This window comes from Diceros bicornis, chromosome 10 (assembly GCF_020826845.1).
Source record: "Diceros bicornis minor isolate mBicDic1 chromosome 10, mDicBic1.mat.cur, whole genome shotgun sequence".
Classification (NCBI taxonomy): Eukaryota; Metazoa; Chordata; class Mammalia; order Perissodactyla; family Rhinocerotidae; genus Diceros; species Diceros bicornis.
Genome location: NC_080749.1, coordinates 48,011,575 through 48,035,651, shown reverse-complemented (window position 1 = coordinate 48,035,651; position 24,077 = coordinate 48,011,575). Strand labels below are relative to the sequence as shown.

Genomic DNA, 24,077 nt, shown 5'->3' with positions numbered 1-24,077 from the left:
TGAGTTTGCTATTATGTTTTCTCTACTGCAATTGGAAAGCTTGGTTGACTGATGGATCACCCTCCCAAAACACACACGCTTAACACATCTGATTGCATTGTAACTAATTGATGAGAATTAACTGCTACTGAATTGTATGATTTGGATTGAAGATTGGGGGATGATATTTAGGTTTTAGGATTAGATCCTCATAGTGCAATGGAAATACTATGCGATAGTGCCTGAACACGGACATGAAACACAAGCAGCTGTTCTCACCTCAAATGAACTTTCAGCACAATTTACCTAAGTTTATTTTATCTAAATATTAATTTTTTCACTTGTGGGTCTCTAAGCCTGACATCCAAAAGAAAAATAGTTCACAGTTTATAAAAATGCAAAAGATGACGGTCCTTTAAACATTTGCATTTGATGCTGCTTTTGGCTACAGCTGCCTCACCAACAGAGCAATGCATAAAAACAGATTCCAGATCGTTTGAAAAACGCTGTAAAAATACTGCTCTATTTTGGCCGCTGAAAACTCAGCTTACACACACACACACACACACACACACACAGCTGTGTAAGTTCTTCCCTGTGGTTCTACAGAGTTTTTAAGGCAGAAATCTATTTCTGTTCACCAGGGTTATATTTTCCAATCAGGAGACTAACCAAGCAAACAAACCTGCACTGGTCAAAACCCTCATGCAGCTCTTTCAGAGGTGTCTGTACTATGTTTCCTTTGCAAATTCTTCCTACCTTCTTGCTGGAAATTCTTATTTCTCCTGTAGATGTTTCTGACTTACTCTGCATGCTCATGCAATTAAAATAGAGATTTAAAAAATCTGGCAAGTATGATTTCTTTAAATATTATAGTAGGCACATGATCATATTTCCTTGGGCATTTATCCTAACCCTTAACTAATAACCACACTTGTAAATGTCACTAAAGCATATCACTTCCTCCATAAAATTGAGAAAATAAAAATGGAAAATTTCAAGCAATCCCTTAAAATGCTGTGATCCTAAAAATATAGGGTGAAGATCCTACATGAAGCCATTAAGTAAATTCTGCTACTAAGAAACTCTAGAGTACTGTTTTATACTTGGCTTTATACAGAATCACCTCTCTGTTAATTAGTAACTCATCGAAATGGTTCCTCGAGTCAGTTTTTTCTGTTCCTGTACCTAGTGTGTAATGGACTTGTTCTATCTTGACCTCAGCCACTGACACATTCAACATTTCTCTCGTTAATATACAAAAAAAAAGTCTATTTTCCAGCTAAGAATCATTGCTTTCTTTTCACTGCCATCACATGCACCCTTACTTGGCTTTCTTCCCATGACATCTACCACTTCACAAGTGTTAGTGTTATAAAAACAAAGATGTGTTGGGATACAGATGCTGAGAGCTTTGTAGGCTTGCTCACTAGTTAAGGAACAATCCTTTCAGGCCCACAGGGCTCAGAATTCATGTTCTAGGACAAATAACAAATTATGATAAGTTATTAGACTTGGGATCCTTCTTGAATCTGTGAATGTCAAGTGTCTACTGTACTATTTTCCACTTTTCTTACCCATATTAACTAATTCTCATAAAAAATTACAGAAAAAACTGTGGAATATAGGGTTATTTCTGGATATTATGCTTCAAAATTCTTAAAAGGATAGTGGCAAATCTAACTTTATGTTTACCTGTATGATTCTTAGAATGTTACAGTCAAGAGAAATCTTAAACTTTCAGTTGCTTTGATCACCTTGCAGATAGTTTTCAGCGGATGATCATCAGCTCTAAGTCATCCTGGTTTTGCTCCTACAGACATTGCCAAATGTGTTGGCATTTGTAAAGCTTTCTAAAAGTATTCTACTAAATTTTGATAGCCCTTCAAATTGCATGATTCCATTAACTCTAAAGGATTGAGAAGATTTGTGAGTTGGTTATCAAGCAGGAGGATATATCAAATGACCATTTTGTTCATGATGTGTTCTAGAAATGAAAAGACTTACTGAGATATTGTGTTGGTCCAAAGTCCATGTAAAATTTGTTTCAAAATGTCTTTCAAAAATGTTCCTTTTAAAAAAATATATCAGTAACAATATTTATTAAACATCAGGTCTGAATTACTTTTACTCCAAAGTAAAACATGCACGTCCTTTTTAATAGGCCACATTTAAGGGATGGATGGATATAATGTATGCAGCAGTCGATTCCAGAAATGTAAGTATGTCTTGTATCCTAAGTCTTTTTATAATACTGATTAGGTGCTAAAATTAATTCAACAGAGCATAGCAGCTGAATGGAATGATTCTACAATGATTTAAAAAAAGGAAAAATATGGCAAATTAATATTCAGGGATAGCAATGTTTATTAGAAAGATCTTACTAATATAAAGCAAAACATAAATTGTTTTGAAAGTCAAACTAAAGTAACATTCATATATTTAATAACTAACAATATCTTTCTATTAAATATTTTTCAATTTTGTTTCCTTTTTATCTACTAATTATATAATCAGTAATCATTTTGGTGTGCCAGAGGAAACGTGGAGAAATATAGGATTGCCATCAGTAGTCGAAATGTATATTTACCCTCCATATTGAATAGTATGAAAAGTTAGGGATGTTGTCTAGGCAGCCTTAAATTTCTATAATCATCCCTTTCAAATCCATTTTTTATATGATTTTAGCATCTGTAAATTAACTGGAGCCTTTACCGATGCTGTAATCACTTCTGTGTCCAACAGTTTCCTTTAACTTTTTATCACCAAAGTAAAGATCTACTTTTTTACATTTCTCCTACAACAGACTCTTTCAAGCTTCAAGAAGATAACAGAAATCCATGAGCATTCCAACTCCGCTCTTCAAAACTTTGTAAAATTTTGGGGCCGGTCCTGTGGCTTAGTGGTTAAGTGCGTGCGCTCCGCCGTTGGCGGCCTGGGTTCGGATCCCAGGCGTGCACCGACACACCGCTTCTCAGGCCATGCTGAGGCCGTGTCCCACATACAGCAACTAGAAGGATGTGCAGCTATGACATACAACTATCTACTGGGGCTTTGGGGGAAAGATAAATAAATAAATAAAATTATTTAAAAAAAAAATCTTTGTAAAATTTAGTATTTTTCTATCAGCCTTTATCTTTCCATTCTGAAATCCCATCTGTTTAGTCTATCATCATAAAGAATAACCTCTGTCTGTGTAATCTTTAACTCACCTGATGGAGCTCACGTTTACCTTTCTTGATATGCACTTCCCATAAGTGGCTTTAGTTTTATGTTGAGTACCTTCCTGATATCCCCCAGAGTTGAGTTATTTCACTTGGTTACTTATTATTGTGTTTTGTGCATTTGGTTGGTTTTTAACTCTATTGTCTTTAGAAGGACATGAAGCTATGAGGGCACTATCTATAGTGACTCCTTTACCTCTTTACCAAGTGATAAGTGATGGCTCAATGCTCATTTACTATAAGTACAATCTAGAGATTAAGTTATCACTTGAGGATTTATAATATGGAGTGTCCAGTTATGCCTACTCAATCTGAAAAATTCAATGAATGTTATAATGTTAAAGGTATGATGCCAAACATCTAAATGAATAATTCAATTCTTATTTGCTAAATAAATTCATGCATGCACAAATGATTCTTTCTAAACATAGTCTATATATATTTATTGAAGTATAAATTTTTCACTAATAATTTTAAAATTATTATAATTCTGTATCTTAAAAAAATTGCCAAATTTAGAATGCCACTATCCAAATAGCAAGATATTAGTTGTATTTACAGTTAAAAAAATAAATTCTAACATCAAAATAACCATATTTTCCAAATGAAAACATCCCATTTTTCACATGAAAAACTACCCAAAAGGCTAATTTCAGAGTTTTTTTTAGAGGTAGCTGATTCAGAGAAAAAAGAAAAATACTTTTTGAAAAACAAAGTGCTTACGTATTACTAAGAATTCTCTTTTCTATTCTCATGAAAAAGCACCAATGACTTCCAGCATCAAAATGTATTGTGATCTTTTACAAAATATTCTCCTTTGGTAGGTGGAACTCCAGCCTAAGTATGAGGAAAGTCTATACATGTATCTTTACTTTGTTATTTTCATCATCTTTGGGTCCTTCTTCACCTTGAACCTGTTTATTGGTGTCATCATAGATAATTTCAACCAGCAAAAAAAGAAGATAAGTATTTCTAATATTTTCTCTCCTAATAAGATAATAAAATTACTTTGAGTGTTTTCACTACCAAATGAGTACTTTAATTCAGAAACCAAATAGCAGTATATGTTAAAATCTATTTTTGCATCCTCTCCCTCTGCCATCCACTGCCCATCTCTTTCAGGGTATAGAAAGCCAAGAATGACTGTGTTCCATATTCCTGTGCCTGGACTCACAAAACCTCTCTTCTCTATTTTTTTTTTTTAAATCAGAGACCACATTTTATATCTTTTGAAAGAGAATAAGTGGAAAAGAAAGAACCCAGGCATATGTCCCTTTCTTAAAGTCAACTTGTTGTTTTAACCCTACAACTCCTCTCCTGAGAATATATTTTCCAGCTAAAACCCTTAGAATCTTTGCAATAAATTACGCTTGAGATGTAAGCTTCTTCTAGTGTTTCTTTTCCCCTTCATTGGTTCCTTTTATGTATTCCCACTTCTTTCTCCCTGATATTTAATTATAAACTATCAGTTCTAGTCTTGAATTGGACAGCTCTTTATTAATTATTATCATTTATAAACGCCATTTTATCATTCCAATTATATATACACTTCATAGAAAATATAGAAAGTAAAGAAATATCATTACTGGGGAGGAACCACTATTCACATTTTATGTTTTTCTGTTCAAACTTTTTCTACATATATTCTTGTTATTGAAGTTATTTTATCTATAAATTCTCTTTTTGACTTAACATAAGTATTTTCCCATTTTGTTAAGTCTTCATATGTACATTATCATAATTTACTTAACCATTTCCCAATAGATTGATGATTTAGGTTGTTTCTAATCTCTAATGATTTAAATAGTGCCTTGTCAAAAGTCTTTGTGCCAAAAAAATAAATTGTCTTTAATCATTTCCTTAAGATAAATTCCTAGAGTAAAGTATTTTGCTTCCCCCAAATAATACACCCACTCATGCTCCCAATAACAGTGTATAGACGTGCCCAGGTCACTGCTGCTTCGCTGGCGTCAAACATTATCTCTGTTGTTTAACGCATACTTGATATTTTATAGACGAAAATTGTATTTAATTTTAATTTTTATGTCTGGTAGGTTTGAACATGTTTTCAAGTGCTTTTTTGCCATTTGTATTTATTCCTTTGTGTACTGGTCCTTCATCTCGTTTACTCAGTGTGTTTTATTGTTATATAATGAGTGCTTTCATTGTATGAGACTCTTTCACCTTAGAACATTCCTGCCCCATCCCCCTTTATTATTACTAATGTTATTCTGTAGTCAATATCAGGCAATTTCATTTCCCTTATCAGCCTGAGTCCCAATCCTCTGTACCTACTGGCCTATCACATACCTGCCATAATTACGATCTCCGATTTATCCCCTAACTCTTCTACCAACTCACCCACCTTTCTTTCCATGCTTTTGCTCCACTTCTTGGCAGAGGGAAAGTGGTTTTTTATGAGTAACTTTAAACTGTCTTGCAATATACATACTCTTACTCTTTGCTATATCTGAATAAGAAAATCATTGTTTCTAACTTCAGTAAGGCAGTGTGTATAGTGTAAGGAACCAAGTATTTAGTGTCTCAGCAAACCAAATTTTACCACCCACTGAGTATATGGTCTTGGGTAAAAATATTTAACCTCTCAATTTCTGGGTTTTTTCCCTCCATAAAATAATAATGAAAATAATAAAGTCAATTTTGGATGATTGTGAAAATTAAATAAGATTATGTTACTTAAAAAGTTCTTTTAATTAAAATCCCAGGCATAATTAGGCTCATTGGCTGAATTTTGCATTTCCTTTTTTAACTGTCCCTTTCCTATTTTAAGCTTAACATTGATTGAAAAATTATGTGCAAAGGGACACAGTTTTAACCAGTTTTGATTTTTCTTTTCTATACTTTGGAGGTCAAGACATCTTTATGACAGAAGAACAGAAGAAATACTATAATGCAATGAAAAAATTAGGATCGAAAAAGCCGCAAAAGCCTATACCTCGACCAGGAGTAAGAAATACCAAATGATATGGGAAAAAATACGCAAAAACAAAAACTTGAATGGGTTTTCTCACAGAAGAGATAGCAGCTAACATTTCCAGCAGCAAAGATTTCTTCCACTTTTAGAGCATAATTAATTTATACTTTTTATGGTAATGGTAAAAATTTTGTGAAAAGAGAGAGGCGAAAAAGAAAAAGAAGAAAGAGAAAATGCACCCTTATCTTCAAGGGATTTAGAATTACACAAAAGAATCCACTCTAAATGCAAAGGACACATAGGCAATGTGATGTGCACAAGAAAAAGCTGATCATGTAACTCAAGAGTAGCTGCTGAGTAATGTTAGGGAGAGGAGTAAGCCTTTCGATGGGGTTAAAATGTATGCAATTTTCTGCTTGATTAATAAATAGATGAAGTGTTGAATGAAATAATACCTTACTTCTGTTTTATTTTTTATTAAAGGTACAGTGTTTTGGAGGAGGAAAAAATTCTATTATCTGCTATTCATATATATGGCTATAAAGTTAGAAATTACTAATGTTTACTGAAGTCAGAGTCAATAAATATAATTCATGATGATAAATAACAATTCTCATGTTTCCATGATGAACCAACTAAACAACTGCTGTGAAATAGAGAAGCCTTATCTCACACTGTGTTAATTTTTATGATGATGATCTATGAGGTTAAAATAATTCTGGGGGAGCATTAGGGAACAAAATACTAGTGAACAGTCCTATTGGGCTAGCCAACAGCTGCCTTTTAAAAATGATACGTAATATGTACTTTCCTTTGTTAAGCCTTGGCACTGAAAGTAGAAATGAGTCAACCATGTGTAGGAAAACAGTAAGATAGAAGATATCCTTAGAGTTCCTCAGTGCCCTAGAGAAATGAGCCAGATAATGGCCTGCAGTGACTGACAGTGGCAAAACTGGGGAGCAGAACCACAGATCAATGACAAGGGATGTGAATTTTTGACATCAAAGCATAAGGAATGTCATTCTGGTCTAATTATCCCTGTGTAGGCTCAGCATTCTGTGTCTGACAATGTCAGCAAAGACTGTTTGGTGGGAGAACATCAATATTGCCATACATGGGCTTTAAATGCATAACGTTATAGGTGTCTCCTGGAAACCTCAAGTTCCCTTCAACAATTCTTTGAGAATAAGACAAACGGAATATTAATAGATACTGTATTTTGAAATGGCTGCATGGTCCAACTGATCATGGGAAATTCTGGTAAAACAAAATTAAGCAGGTTTCTTAACTTCTCGTAATCTTAATATGTTAATATGCATGTTGTGCCTCTGAGAGAAGTGTTAGCACGCACTGTTTCTTATCAAAAATCACCTTTGACAAGGGATTGTTACTCTGTGGAATACACCTTGGTAAATAGCATTTAGATAACTAACTTCAAAAAATGAATGAGCCATAAAGCATTTTTTACAAAATTCAGGGCCAGTGGTTACTATGTACAATACTAGAAAGTCAATTAATGCAGAAAGTACTTACGTAGATGCTAATGTGTACAGGAAAACTCCACTGTTGCTAAAAGCATTTCTGTTTCTCTACAGAACAAATTTCAAGGAATGGTCTTTGACTTTGTAACCAGACAAGTTTTTGACATAAGCATCATGATTCTCATCTGTCTTAACATGGTCACGATGATGGTAGAAACAGATGACCAGAGTGAATATGTGACCAACATTTTGTCACGCATCAACCTGGTGTTTATTGTGCTGTTCACTGGAGAGTGTGTGCTGAAACTCATCTCCCTCCGCCATTATTATTTTACCATAGGCTGGAATATTTTTGATTTTGTGGTTGTCATTCTCTCCATTGTAGGTAAGAAGTATTTCAAGTCTCTTAAGTTCAGTCCAATAAAAGTAAAAGTTGGAACAATCAAGTTTAAATTAGAGGTCATCCCACCACTCAGAGATAACCACTGTGGAAATTTTGATGTATTTCATTCAGGTGTGTTTGTTTTTCTTACCAAATGGGGTTCCTGCTAAATATACAGTATTGTATCCTATTCTCCATTTTAGACTAGATATATTATTTGTCCATATAGTAGAGTCTCATTCATTTGAACTAGAAATGTGCTATTAATTAAGATAAAAATGTTTTTGACATGTTGAGATTGAGTAGCTTATACAACATCTAGATGGCTCTGTCTGTTGAGAAGAAGACTAGAAATTTAGTCTGGTACTCAGAAGAGACTTTGCATCAGAGATATAGACATAGAGTCATCAGCATATAGATAGAAGTGGAAGCTGGTGGCAAGATAAGGAAAAGCATAGAGTAGAAAGAGAATAAAAATAAGAACAAAATGTTAGCAAATGCAGATGGTAGGTTCTTTAAGTGTATCAGGTAGAGATTTTCTAGATTACCTTAATATGGATTTATAGTAATGATGCACAAGGGAAGTGAGGTGGCATGGGACATCATTTCATCAGTCATACACTTCAAAGCCTGGAATGTATAACAGGTCACATGAGCAATAGCTCATCTCATTAAAGATACAACTCTAGCTCCAGTGAAGTGAAGAAGTCTGTCTGTGAGCATGAAATATTCATTCTTTCCTAAACCAGATGTTATGATTGGGCCAATATTTTACCATCTAATATGGGGCACCTCTGTTGGGCAGATTTTCATTACCATTCCCCCCTCTGAAGAAGTTGGTCTTATATCCAACTCATATGTTGTATGTAGCTTTTGAGTCCCACACTAAGCTGTGGTGTAATCAGTTGTAGATAGAGTTCTAGGGTTGTACTCACCTCTCTTCTTTCTCTCTCTCTCTCACACACACACTTAGGCTTACTTACTCTTTATAGAGTAAGGCAGTATAACTCGAAGGCACTTGGTTTCTTGAGCTGCTCTTCAGTTCAATCATTATTTCATTATTCAAAAGGTAAATGGAGAAAGAAGCTTAAAAGAAGAGGGCTGAGAGACCAATGTCAGACACAGGAGACCAGAAAGATCATCAGCGTGGATCCTTTTAGAAATGCACCACAGCATATGTAAATGTATAAGAACATTATAGTGGAAGCTTAGGGAAGTGTCAAGTTCATGGAGAGATGAAAATAGCATTAAAAACTGCAGACACTTTTAGACAGGTAAGGACTGAATAGAGGATAGATGATATGGCAATTTCAGAAAAAATAATTATATTCATATAAACGTGTACTTATACTGTTGGCCATTGCTGTTCAGACAGACTTGAGCATTTTTAACTTATTTTTTTAGATTCAGTCTTGGGATTTTATGTAAGCTAAAAATAGTCTAAAGATGTCCCTCAAAGACAAAAAGTACTATAAAATCCTTATTGAATTGAATATTGTCTTAGCCAGCTCAGACTGCCATAACAAATTACCGCAGACTAGGTTGCTTAAACAACAGAAATTTATTTTCTCACATTTCTGGAGGTTAGAAGTCCAAGATCAAGGTGCCAGCAGGGTGGGTTTCTGATGAGAGCTCTCTTCCTGGCTGGTAGACAGCTGTCTTCTCCCTGTGTCCTCATACGGCAGGGGAAGAGAGAGAGAGCAACCTCTCTAGTACCTCTTCATATAAGGGCACTAATCCTATCATGAAGGCCCCACTCTCATGACCTCATCTAAACCTAGTTATCTCCCAAAGGCCCTATCTCCAAATAACCTCAGAATGGGGAGTTAGAGCTTTAACATATGAATTTGAGGGGGATGTAATTTAGTCCATAGCAAATATTGAGTTGAATTTATTCTGAATGTCAAAATTAAGGTTTATTTATAATATATATTGTATACAATTATATATATAATGTGTATGTCAAATTTAAGATTATGTAACTGAATGTCAGTACTCTGAACTTTACCTTGGAGCCTTAACAGAAATTTAAGTATTATTTTAACGGATAACTTCTTCACTGGTTGGTATTCTCATTTTTTATCCATAGGCATGTTTCTGGCTGAGCTGATAGAGAAATATTTTGTGTCCCCGACCCTGTTCCGAGTGATCCGTCTTGCCAGGATTGGTCGAATCTTGCGTCTGATCAAAGGGGCTAAGGGGATCCGCACGCTGCTCTTTGCTCTGATGATGTCCCTTCCTGCGTTGTTTAACATCGGCCTCCTGCTCTTCCTGGTCATGTTCATCTACGCCATCTTTGGAATGTCCAACTTTGCCTATGTTAAGAGGGAAGTTGGAATTGATGACATGTTCAACTTTGAGACCTTTGGCAACAGCATGATCTGCCTGTTCCAAATTACCACCTCTGCTGGCTGGGATGGATTGCTAGCACCTATTCTCAACAGTAAACCACCCGATTGTGACCCTAATAAAGTTAACCCTGGAAGCTCAGTTAAGGGAGACTGTGGGAACCCATCTGTTGGGATTTTCTTTTTTGTCAGTTACATCATCATATCTTTTCTGGTTGTGGTGAACATGTACATCGCTGTCATCCTGGAGAACTTCAGTGTTGCTACTGAAGAGAGTGCAGAGCCCCTGAGTGAGGATGACTTTGAGATGTTCTACGAGGTTTGGGAGAAGTTTGATCCTGATGCGACCCAGTTCATGGAATTTGAAAAACTATCTCAGTTTGCAGCTGCTCTTGAACCCCCCCTCAATCTGCCACAACCGAACAAACTTCAGCTCATTGCCATGGATCTGCCCATGGTCAGTGGGGACCGGATCCACTGCCTTGACATCTTATTTGCTTTTACAAAGCGGGTTCTGGGGGAGAGTGGAGAGATGGATGCTCTTCGAATACAGATGGAAGAGCGGTTCATGGCTTCCAATCCTTCAAAGGTCTCCTATCAGCCAATAACTACGACTTTAAAACGAAAACAAGAGGAGGTGTCTGCTGTCATTATTCAACGTGCTTACAGGCGCCACCTTTTAAAGCGAACTGTAAAACAAGCTTCATTTACATATAATAAAAATAAAATCAAAGGTGGGGCTAATCTTCTTGTAAAAGAAGACATGATAATTGACAGAATAAATGAAAACTCTATTACAGAAAAAACTGATCTGACCATGTCCACAGCAGCTTGTCCACCCTCCTATGATCGGGTAACAAAGCCAATCGTGGAAAAACATGAGCAAGAAGGCAAAGATGAGAAAGCCAAAGGGAAATAAATAAAAATAATTGAATGACAAATCGTTTACAGCCTGTGAAGGTGATGTATTTCTGACAGCAGGACTCCTTTAGGAGGTCAATGCCAAACTGACTGTTTTTACACAAATCTACTTAAGGTCAGTGCCTATAATAAGACAGTGACCCCATGTCGGAAAACTGTGACTCTGTGTAAAGGGGAGACGACCTTGACAGGAGGTTACTTTTCTCACTACCAGCTGACACTGCTGAAGGCGAGATGAAATGGCTACTCAGACTGTAGGGACCAGTTCAAAGGTGTACAAACCTATAATCTGGGGGGTGTTTAACATGAAACACTTTAGTGTAGTAATTGTATCCACTCTTTGCATTTCAACTGCCACATTTGTCACATTTTTACAAAATCTGTTAGTGGATTCATGTTTTTTTTAATCCATATGTTGTTTATTATATGTGACTATTTTTGTAAATGGGGTTTCTGTTGGGAAATAGACTAAAGGGCCTCTTTCACAGGTATGCCACTGGGGGTTATGGCAAATCTCATGGCCCTCCCATCTGCACAAACACGTGGTTTGCATGAAGGCATGCTACACTTAGAGATCATGCATGAAAAACAGTCACAAGGAAAACAGAGTTCTTAAATTCCATTCATGTTTCTGGGAGGGGTAATTAGGTAATAATTGGAGGTGCTTTGCTGATCTTGTTTTGTCAAATCCAGTCCCTAGACCAAGTAGATCATTTTTAGGGGGTAGGCCATTAAATCTTAGCAGGTGCAAACTTCATTCAAATATCTGGAGTCATAAATGTTATGTTTCTGTTTATTGTAGTTAAAAAAAAAACTGAATAATGAGCATTGCTTCCCCGCCGAAGACTGATTTAACCAAAAGAACCCTTTAAAAATTTCTGCTTAATCCTGCACTTTGTTTAGCCATCTTCTGCTCAGCAAGGTTGAAACTGTCTATGTTAATGAAATGCTATTTATTATGTAAATAGTCATTTTACCCTGTGGTGCACGTTTGAGCAAACAAATAATGACCCAAGCACAGTATTTATTGCATCAAATATGTACCACAAGAAATGTAGAGTGCAAACTTTACACAGGTAATATAATGTATTCTGTACCATTATAGATAGTTTGGATTCTATCAATGCATGTTTATATTACCATGCTGCTGTATCTGGTTTCTCCCATTGCTCAGAATCTCGTTTATGAGAAACCATATGTCAGTGGTAAAGTCAAGGAAATTGTTCAACAGATCTCATTTCTTTAAGTCATTAAGCAATAGTTTGCAGCACTTGAACAGCTTTTTGGTTATTTTAAAATTTTAAGTGGATAACATATGGTGTATAGCCAGACTGTACAGACATGTTAAAAAAAACAAAAAACACTGCTTAACCTGTTAAAAATGTGTTTGGAATTTTATAAGCAAATATAAATACTGTAAAAAGTCATTTTATTTTATTTTTCAGCATTATGTACATAAATATGAAGAAGAAATTATCTTCAGGTTGATATCACAATCACTTTTCTTACTTTCTGTCCATAGTACTTTTTCATGGAAGAAATTTGCTAAATAAGAAATGAAAACAGGAATGGGTAGTTGTAGATTTCTGCTTTTTTATTACATTTGCTAATTTTAGATTATTTCATAATTTTAAGGGGCAAAATAAGTTCACAGCTCACATCCAAATTATGTTTTGCAATTGGAAAAGGGTATAAAATTTTATTCACATTTTTGGTAGTGCCTGCATTAACTAATTGAAAGTAGTGCTTATTTTTCATTTTTGTCCTTTTTTTTTCCTAATTTCTGTTTATGTTTTCATTTCTTTGGAGTCATGCTGCTCTAGATTGCTCTAAATATAATGTAGATTTCATATTTTTTTTTCCCACAAGAACAGAGACTAGTGAACTTATATAGTCAATTACATCAGGACATTTTGTGTTTCTTACAGAAGCAAACCATAGTCTCCCCTTTTTCTTAAAACTACTTAGATAAACTGTATTCGTGAACTGCATGCTGGAAAATGCTACTATTACCCTAAATGATGCTAACCAACATTAAAAATGTGCAAAACTAATAAAGATTACATTTTTTATTTTATTGTTTGCCCAGTTACTTTTTGTTAACAGTGTTTTATAACAAGATGAAGACTTTTTTTTTTCTACTAATTAGGGGAGAAGGGGAGCTAAACACACACACACACACCAATGGGTCTGTCTACCTGGGCTGACAGCAAGAAAACCTGGGGTGTGGGGGGTGGGTAGGCCTCCAAGGGGCTACAAGCAGTAGGGTGTCATCTCTGTTAGGAGAAGGAACTGTTGCCCAAGCACAAGCTGGTCGCTCCAGGCAGAAAAGAAGTATGGGAACCAGAGGAACAGTAGATGGCCACTTGAGGTATAAAAAGAAGCCCTTAAATCTGTATTAAAAAATTAAAAGTTGCTGTGTGTGAGTAGGATATTTCGTTTGCTCCTCCAGAACCACTCTCCATGCTTCCCCATCCTGCTGTGTGTGAGGGTGTTTTCATGCATTTCGTCAAGGGGCTCTCTCACCCTCACGCTCTCAGTTGGTTTGGCCAATGGGAAGTCCCAGCAGGAAGGCATCAGTGGAAGAAGAGTGAAATTGGATATTTATTCCTCAATTCCTTCTTTCCTGGGTTGCTCTGGGTTGGCAGGGCCGCATTCAAGAGAAAGTCAGACTTCCAGTCAGACCGCCCCCTCCTACGACGGAAGGAGAGCTACTTTCTCCGAGATCGTCACTCCCGCTCTTGCTCCCGTTAGACCTATGGCTGGACGTGGAGTGCTTCCCTTTTCCTGGAAGCTTTCCCCTAACCTTGCTGACACTTTTTTAAATTTCCACTTGAAAACCTTCTCTGTTGCCTCATTTCAGCATGCCATCTGTCTGCTTCCTGGATGATACAGAGATTAAATAGCTTGTGACAGTGGGCAAGAGGCTAAGATTTGCCGTGGGTCAGCTCGGAGGCTTAATCTAACTGGCTGTGGCTGATAGAAAAACAGGGACTAAGGAAACTACAATGATGTCAAGAACAGAATTCACAGAGATCATGGAAATGTTACTGGAGTGGTCCAGATGGTAAACTCGTCAGCCTAAAAAACTTAAATGTCTGAGGAAGGAGAAGCCGTCATTTGTCATCAGGGTAACACAATCTCAGTAGTGAAGCCAGAAGGGGGAACATGCCTTGATGGGAAAAGGAGCAGTCATGCACAGTGCTTCTCCCATCCTTCTACAATTTACTAACCTTGTCTCTTCATAACACCATCGTCCTAAAACAACACAACAATTAATTCTGATTTATCAGTAGCTGAAAAGAATTTTACATTTCCAACCAATGTAAATAAGGATTATAGGAGAATTTCTACATATTTTTTATACTCCACATCCACACCAGTACTCACTGATACCTTTCCAAATACAAAGAGAACTGGTGAAACATAATCATATAAATTACCATATTCATTTTGGTATTATTTTGCATAATATTTCTTGTCCCAAAAAGTAATTTAATGCTCAAGGAATGATGATTTATGTCAGTAGGACACAGGCACCAGCTTGAAGGGGCTTCCCACTGGCCCAAACTGGAGCAACTTGAGCATAAAATAAATAACAACAGTAACAAAGTACAACTCATTGAATAAAATAAGAATCCACAAGTATACACTGATATAAATAAATGGAGAAAAGAAAAAATCCGTTCTTTACAGTTGAATGTTAACTAACAAGTGTGGAGGAAATAATGGAATTAGAAAATCACCGTTTGGCAACCATCATAATGACAACTGATTCATGCAAGAGTAATCAATGAATACAATACTCATGGGTGAAAGTTTAACTGGGAATAGGAAATTTGCATTGTCTCAAAGTATCTCTTCTATATTAATTAAAAGTTTGAAAAAGAAGAAAATTTACACTGGAGAAAACTAGGAGACACTACCTTCAAAGATAACATTATCAATTATGGGACCAACTGTACTGAAAAAGACACATCACTTCTTGGTATTCAGTCAAAATTGCATCACAAGAATGTAACGATCAGGAAAATCAAATTGAGGACATTCTGTAAACTAACTAGACTGAACTCTTCAAAAATGTTAATGTCATAAAAAACAAAAGAAGTTGAAGAGCTAGGAAAACTAAACACAATGTGTGATTCTGGATTGGATACTAGACTGGGAAAATAATAGTGATTATGGATATTATTGGAAAAACTGAGTAAATTTGAATATGGACTGTTGATTAATTATTAGCATCCTAAAAGTGTTAATTTTCCTAATTTTATTAAGTCTAGTGTGGCTCTTACATAGCTATAGGTAATATCCTTGTTCTTGGAAAATGCACATTAAAATATTTAGGGGTGAACAGAATGACGTCTGCAACTCATTCACAAATGGGTTCACAGGGAAATGAATTATACGTGTATATGTGTGTATGTAAATAGAGATATATAGATAGAGATATAGATGTGTGTGTGTCTTTTTTATTGCTGTTGTGTTATTAAAGTGTGCATGTATGTGTGTTCACTCTATCATCTGTTTTGGTATCCTAGAATTTATGTTTTCTACCCTCAAAATTAGATATACTATCCCTAATTACTTCAAAGTATACTGTATTTTAACTACTATTCTTGTTTCCTGGAAGTCATCTTTCTGAAGAGTCACTTAAATGATTACATTCCTTGCCCTTCATAATAATCCTTAGATTGCTAAAAATAAGGCTATTTTAGGAGAGAACTGTGGCATAGCAGTTAAGATCCCCCCAGGATTTGAAGCTAGACAGATCTAAATTGGAGATCTAAACTCTGGTGATTCTGTCCATATCATAACAGAAGGTGGCTTATTGGCTGTCTGAGCTGGGGCCCAGATATTGTGGGTGTAAACTGATAACCCCAAACACAGTTCAACAGACTAGCACCCATGACAAAGTTTTCATACGCCTATAGTCAAGCCAGGAAATTAAGAATGATGTCACAAATATTTATAAAGCTGAGCATATTCAATTTAAAGAATTTTATTGCAAAAGTGTGTTTTTAAAATTATTTTCTAAAGACAAATAATTTTTATGTTAAAATGCTCTTTTAGAAATTATGGTGAGAATACATGATAGTAGGTTGTTTTAATATTTTATTTGGTCAAATTAGAAATTGGTAACCTTGTGTTGGTCCTCTCATTTGTATTTTTCTGGTACATGAAATCAAGAGTCTAGGAATCGCTGGATAGACAACTGCTACTTGACCTCATAAGTTCGTATGTTTGTACGTGTGTACCAGAAAGTTCAGATTAAAACTATGCAAACTATATTAAAGACAGCAAATATGCACTGTAATTGCATATTCTACCATGTGTGCACTGGAATTTCATATTATTAAGCAAAAAATAAACATTTCAAAATCACTATGAATTTATTAAAACATTTTTAGTGAAAAAATAGTATTGCTTCAATCAGGTGCAGTTGATAGTACTGTTTTTCCTGGCACATGGGAATATTCTATGAGGTTATCAATTAACATTGATTCAGTTAATGTGATAGCAAAGGCACCAGAGGAGGAAAATATTCCCGTATTGCTGGGGAAGTTGCATCACAAGAAATTCTTTTTTTTTTTAACAAAGATTTTTTCTTTGAGGAAGATTGGCCCTGCACTAACATCTGTTGCCAATCTGCCTCTTTTTTTCTTTTTTCTCCCCAAAGCCCCAGTAGATAGTTGTGTGTCATAGTTGTACATCCTTCTAGTTGCTCTATGTGGGATGCCACCACAGCATGGCTTGATGAGCGGTGAGTAGGTCCGTGCCCAGGATCTGAACCAGTGAACCCTGAGCCACCAAAGTGGAGCACGTGGACTTAACCACTAGGCCACCGGGCCAGCCCCCTCACCAAGAAATTCTTCACATTGCAAGTGGATAATGTGCAACGTCAATTGAGTACTCAATGTTGCTCAAGTCCCTTATCATCCCCTCAGAACACTCATATTTGCAGATAACTCTGCCTCTTACTTCACCAAGAAACATGAGGACGTTATCAGGAACTTCCTCAACTTCTTTCCTCTCCAATTAAAAATATCTGTCTTCCTTCTCTTCCCTCCCTTCCCCTCCCATCTCCATCCTCTCCCCTCCCCTCCCCTTTCCCTCCTTCTCTCCCCTCCCCTCCTCTTCCCCTCTCTTTGCTTTCCTTCCTTTCCTTTCCCCACCCTTCCTTCCTTCCTTTCCCTTTCCTCCTCTCTGCCTCCCTCACTCCCTTCCTTTCCAGAGGTCATCTTCCCCATTCTCTTCCATATACCCTGATACCTTGCTCTATGAGTTATTCCCCTTCTCTTGTATCTTTATTCTCTCCTTCTTGATTGATCCTTTCTGTCTGGCTTTGCACTTTCAAAATTGCTTTTTCTAATCTTGAAAAATAACTTTGCTCAACTCTGATACATCTTTATCCACTGTCACATTATCTCATTCCTTTTAAAAATTACCTTCTCAAATCAGGGTTCTATACTCACCACTTTCACTCTTGGTTAAAATCAAATGAAATATAGGTCCCAGTTGATATTGATGAGAAAACCTGGCTGTGAATAATCTTGTTGACATAAGCACATTGAGTTTTCAAAATGCTATGCTGGCTCTTATCCTTCTCAATAACATCATGAGGACAAGACTGGAAAATACTTACAAAAGGTGGATATAGGAACAAAGAGCATTACCCATGTGAAGCAAAGCTGTATACATTGTGTTTCTGGTTGTCATGAATTACATCTCTATTTAACGTTTACTTAGAAGGGCAAGATGTTCACAGAGCTGTTCAGTTGTTAACTGCAGCATTTTTTTCTTTTTTTGGTTTGTTTTCCAAGAATGTAGCCTTTATTTATGAGGGCATAGAGATCAGAAAGTTCTTAAAATTAACTTATAGGAAATGACATTTTAAGTGTAAATTCTTCATGAAAAGATAAATTGCCATAGAAAACTTAATTTGCTTACTACACTATTAATGAATTTACTACCCTGCGTTAAACTTGCCATAGTGTGTGTGTGTGTTTTGTTGGAAAGCTAAAAATATAGGCTTTATCTTTCTTCTTCAAGCAATTGAAATAAATTGTGACTCTAACAGATTCAAATATTAAACCAATGGTATATCTTATTTTTCCAAAACACCTTCTCTTTCTCTTTAATGCTCTCAAATCTGGCTCCCCCTCCCACCAGTCTACAATCAGCCAAATTCAATGATCTTTATTCAGGCTTCACCAAGTTTGGCAGATTTTTAGAATTTAATGATGATAGTGATCACCACCTGCTTCATTAAACGGTATCTTCCTTTACATTCCACGCAACTATTCGAGGTCTCTTCTTATATTTTAGATTCTTTGCCTTTACAGTTTATTTTTTTCTCTCCTTTTAGATTTAAACTGCAGCATCAGCCTTTTTGCCCTGCTGGTGCTGCAATTCCAGCTTTCTGTTGGTCTCTTATACTTGCATATTCGACTTTCACCTTCAACTTAACATGTCCAAAACTGATCTGACCATATTCTATTCCTCTCAGCCACCAACAAAACTAGCCAAAAGTCAACTCCCTTTCCCAATATCTGTTATTGTTTGGGTTATCATTCTAGCTCAGCAAAAGAAGTTAAGTACAAATTACAGAGTCTATAGAGGAACGGATGAGTAACTCTATTGGAGGACACAGGGATGATTATAATAGTAAATTCTGATCTGGGTTTTGAACAATGAGAGGGGGAGGGCAGCCCAAACAGCAGAAATATTACAGAATAGTGGCCAAAAGCATAGACCCCAGAACCAGATTGCCTGGATTCAAATATCAGCTATACTGCTCACTAGCTGAAAGACCTTGAAAAGTTTCTCAACCCTTCTTTGCCTCAATTTTGTCAACTGTAAAATGGTAATAATAATTCTTATGAGGATTAAATGAGTTGATACAAATAAAGCTTTCAGATCAACAGTTCCAAGCATATAGTAATTATTATATAAGTGTTTGTCCTCATGATGATGACCAAATGATCATTTCCATGATGACACACATGGAAATGAGAAACAGGATGCCACGTTCAGAGCATTCACAATAGTTCAATGTTGTGAAAGTGAAAATGAGCATTCACAGTGACTGAGATACACACAAGGGCCAGATAAGGAAGGGCCCTGAATGTCTGTGGGGGCTTTGGCCTTTCCCTATGGTGATGAAGAACCATTAAGACATTTGTAAAAGAAGTGGAGATAGAAGTGAAGGTGCTGGAGCAGATTTTGACTTGAAGGAAAAGGAAATGAAAGCAGGGATATAATTTAAGAAGCTACTGGGAAAAACAGGCAGGAATGATGAGCCATAAGCCTTGACTACCTTCATCATCTCTCTTTCTACCCAACCTATCCTTAAGAGTTCAGTGACAGTTTCCTGGTTTCTTATTACTGGAAGAGAATTTTCTCTCCTATGAACTTCTAGGAGATTTTGATGCATATTTCCAAACCTGGACATTTTTGAGAGTGATGGAGAAGACTATAAATAATTATGCTAGAACAACAGGGATAAACCAGGACTTTATTTGGCAAACCAGGGAATAGGATTACCTCCTATATGCCATTTGCAGGCGCTTGCACTGCCTTGATGCAGTGGTTTGGAATATGGGTTTCTTCCTCTCATCACCCTCCTCCTCCATTTCTGCCACAAGAACATACACACCAGATGGTGTCTGATAGGCAGATGCTGGCCTGAAATACCTTGTATCTTCTATAGTGTTTTGCATTCAGAACGTGCTCAGTAGATATTTAGTAAACGAGCAAATTAATTAATTAATTTTTAACAATGATCTAAATAGTTCCATGTTTAAAAGAGTTATTTACCCCTCTAAGATGTTTCTCCTTTCTCTATATACTATATCAGAAGGCTATCATTATATGCTAATATAGAAAGTAATAAAACATCACAAAGGTTACAAATGAAAATCAGCCTTGGTATATTATAGTAATATTGGATATATATAATAAATATTTAAATGGATGTATATTACATCCGTAAGAGCACATACACTACCTATTTCCTATAAAAAATAGACATAAGTGTAGGTACATATCTACACCTATATAGAATATATATGCATATAGATAGATATGTATATGTATAGATATGTATATACATAAATATTTCCAAAGTATAAGAGTCCATAAATTGATTTTTAACTCTTTGGACCTTAAAGGTTATATAATACTCACATCTTTCTTTGCTATGGTGGAGCTATCGAGCTTGCCATTTTTAATTTATTCCTCTAAAAGGAATTAGGGCTTCTGGACCTTGTTTTCTCATCCACATCACTTGGCCTGATTCTTATCTGCATTATTAATGTTTTTCTTTCATCAAGGATGGTGAAGAAACGTCTTGTTCATCAGTATTTCTTGCAGTTATAGAAAACACAAATTTCTGAAGGAAAAGAGATTGTGCCTTTGAGCCACCTCAGTCATAAGTGCAGCCATTTGCCCTATCTTAGGGAAATCGTCTCTTGAGTTATATTGACTGATAACCTGAAATAGGCGCAGTGCTAGAGAAAAATATACTAACTACAAGATTGTGATCATAAAAATATGTAAAGAGGTGGATAATGGGATTTATGGAGAATGGTTACAGTTACAGAAATATTTCAGAGACAAGGGGAGTGAGGAATGACTTCATTCAAATACAGCAGAGGTTGTCCTATTTGTCATACGTTATGAAATAAAACTCGTTAGGCAGTTAATTGCATGAAATTTAGTAAAACTAGCCAGGTATGTCTTAGGACTTTATGATTCTCCCCTTTCCCCACAAGAAAACCTAGGTATTTCCACGGCATTCTCCGTGGACTATGCCTTCAATGTCCAAATCAATTCAAAGATAACTTCAATATGGTGGGCTCCAAGTGTCTGGGCCTATTATATAACCTCTTCTACCTTTCAACAATCTTAACACAGTGTTTTTTTTAACTCATCTAATTCTAAAAACCTACGTGGGCAGTAGCTAAAAACACAGTTTCAAGTCTCACCTCAAATTAAATCAGAATCCCCAGAAAAGGGCTTGAAAATGTCTATTTAGTTATACTGCTAGAAGGAGAAAGGAGGAAGCTACAGTAAGCTCCCCAGGAGAGTTTTATGATCAGCATAAAGCAGCAGAAGTCAACCTGCTGAGGAGATTCAAAGCTTCAGGAACTCATCATTAGTTGATTATAGTACTGAATACAATACGTAAAAGTCAGAATGTGCTGGCATCACCAAGTAGCACCCCCGAGTTACAGAGTTTGATTCAGTATGATACTGTAATGTGCCCAAAGACTTCCCAGCAATATGGGCTGAATAAACAGAATGAAATAGCTTAATCTTCAGCATATATGTTTTAGGTTTACTAAAGGAGAACAAGTTCCAACATCAGGGACACAATTAGCTCATCCAGACTTTTGTAAAAGTTAGGGTAAGGTCCCCTTTTCTCTTCTGGGGGAAACAGCTACACACTGAGACAAAGGATTCGGCAACTGAGACACAGGTTGGATTTCAGCTGGCGCCTTTGTGCAGGACAATCTGAGCAACTGGTGGCCATTCATTGACATAAACTCCCAATACCAAGAGAGATCACAGAGGAAACATTAACTTCTAGGCCAACGATCATTCTAATATTTTAAGGCTGTGGAACGCTTTTTACCACTCAAATAGCATCTTATGATAAACATGAGAATTTAAGTTATGAGAGGGAATGGCACCGGTACCCATAGATCTTTGCAAACTTCATTGAAGTTTGCTGTTGTTTTTTGTTGGGCTATAAAAATAATACACGTCTATTATTTAAGAAAACAACTAAAACAGTACAGAAAGGTATAAAATATTATTTTCCCACTCTCCTCTTAGAACAGTTTCTTGAGTAACTGTCCAGGCATTGTTTTATACATATTCAAATGTATTCTTTATTTGTTATTATAAATAATATAATATTTTTATGTTGTTCTGCAACTTGACCTTTCAATTAATATATCTTGGATATATTTCCATTTGGCACATACAAATCTGCCTTATTCTTTTTAAAAGGTGCATAGTGTTCCATTTTATAGATGTAATTAACCAGTCACTTACTGATGGACGTTTAGATTTTTCCAGTTTTGCTTTATAGCTAGCAAGCCTGTAATGAATATTTTTTTCCTGTATTTTTGTGAAACCTATGAGTACTCCTTCTGGATAAATTCCTAAACTGGATTTTCTATGTCAAAGATATTCACATTTTCCATTTTTATATGAGACAGCTGGATTAGGTGTAGATGCTTCTCCTCGAAGCATGGGCCATCAAAGGATACTCTTTACTTTTTCCTCTCCCAACATCTCTTCTAGGACAAACAGTTCTACAACCATAACATCTGTAAGGGCAGGAACCATGCCCGTCTTACATAGTATACAGCAATGGCTGTACTGTGCTTTTTAAAAAGTTAAGTAAGTTAACAACCCACCAGCTTGAATAGATATGGCAAACTGAAAACATCCTTCAAAATATCTTGAAATTTAGGACCAAATCATGAAGCCAATAATGCAGTGAACCCAACGTAATGCAGCATGCCCAACAATGTCATCTTTCAGATAGTGGGAGCTGCATGACATCATATTATTATTCAAAAAAGTAGTTGACTTGAGAATGAAAATGAAGATTTTTAACAAATACTATTAGCCATTTGCTGCTATTCAATTCCTACATAACGTATGAATGATAAAGAATGTATTTTAAATTATCTATGAACAATTTTACTTAAAAGAAACAATGTCATTCAGCAATACAGTTTTTATTTTAAAATATTGAAAAATATTGCAACATTTATTTCTAAAATAGATGTTATCTCTGTTTTTTCATTACAGTGGCAAAACAATTATTGCCACAAAATCAAGACTACAAAAACTACACAGTAGAAAATAAGAAGCCTAAAGATGCACATTGCTAAAACCTGGTTTATATTTTTTCCATGAGTTATTACTGCATGTAACATTATATCAAAAACATTTACTTAACCTTTCAAATTTCCTAAGTAAGCTACTGTTTCTTAATCACTCTTCCAGAAAACGAAAAATACTGTTCTAATAAAATCTGTAACACCTTGAGCTCATTGTTTAACTTTCCTGAACATCGGATTCTCATTTACAAAATGAAAGCTTTGGAAGACATAAATTTTTAGGTCCATTCTAGTTTCAAAACATTATTTTGCTGAGAATAAAACCAATTTCTGGTGGAAAAAACAACAAACTACCATAATTAACATGGTGAATCAAATAAACCTCTTAGTTTTCTAGGATTATAAGACAATATAAAAAGATTTCTCATGAGAAGGGATAGCTGCTGTCTACACACTGATTTTAGTATAATAACTATTTGGGGGAAAAAAGATACCAATATTACAAAAGTCACCCAGTTCTTAGGATCCTGTGGAAGATGATTTTCTTTCTGCTCTACGAGGCTGTATTTCATCAGGGAGTTCATATCCCAGTCTCTAATGCATTTCTAATGTAGAACCTCACTCTGGATTACCCTGACAAATTTAGTCCCCTTGATATTGTCTGAATTACAATTTGGAAATGAATTAGTGGATTTCAGATCCTGTTCTATTTGGGTACACATCTTGAGAGTGTCTCCTAAACCAATGGTTTGAGGATCTAGTTCTGTCTAGACCTAAGCTAATTTAGTCTCAGAAGCCATTACGTTTTTTGGTCTTAAACTTCGTTGCTGTGCCCCATCCACTGGACTAGACAGACTGTGAACTTCAACTGTAAAGAAACGATGACTTTCTAGAGTGTCCTTACTATTGACACCCCAAAATGGTATAATCACACACAAACTTCTTA

At 35.8% G+C, this 24,077-nt stretch overlaps 1 protein-coding gene across 7 annotated transcripts in view; it reads left to right on the top strand.

Moving 5' to 3' along the window:
• Window positions 1-11,268, top strand: part of SCN1A (sodium voltage-gated channel alpha subunit 1) — an 80,727-nt gene extending 69,459 nt beyond the window's left edge. For all 7 annotated transcript variants that reach the window (XM_058548625.1, XM_058548622.1, XM_058548627.1 and 4 more), the window contains exons 22-26: window positions 2,144-2,197; window positions 4,028-4,165; window positions 6,066-6,170; window positions 7,734-8,004; window positions 10,091-11,268. In XM_058548625.1, the coding sequence (XP_058404608.1) occupies window positions 2,144-2,197; window positions 4,028-4,165; window positions 6,066-6,170; window positions 7,734-8,004; window positions 10,091-11,268 (1,746 nt within the window). The remainder of the gene's footprint in view (window positions 1-2,143; window positions 2,198-4,027; window positions 4,166-6,065; window positions 6,171-7,733; window positions 8,005-10,090) is intronic.
• The last annotated feature ends 12,809 nt before the right edge of the window (window positions 11,269-24,077 follow it).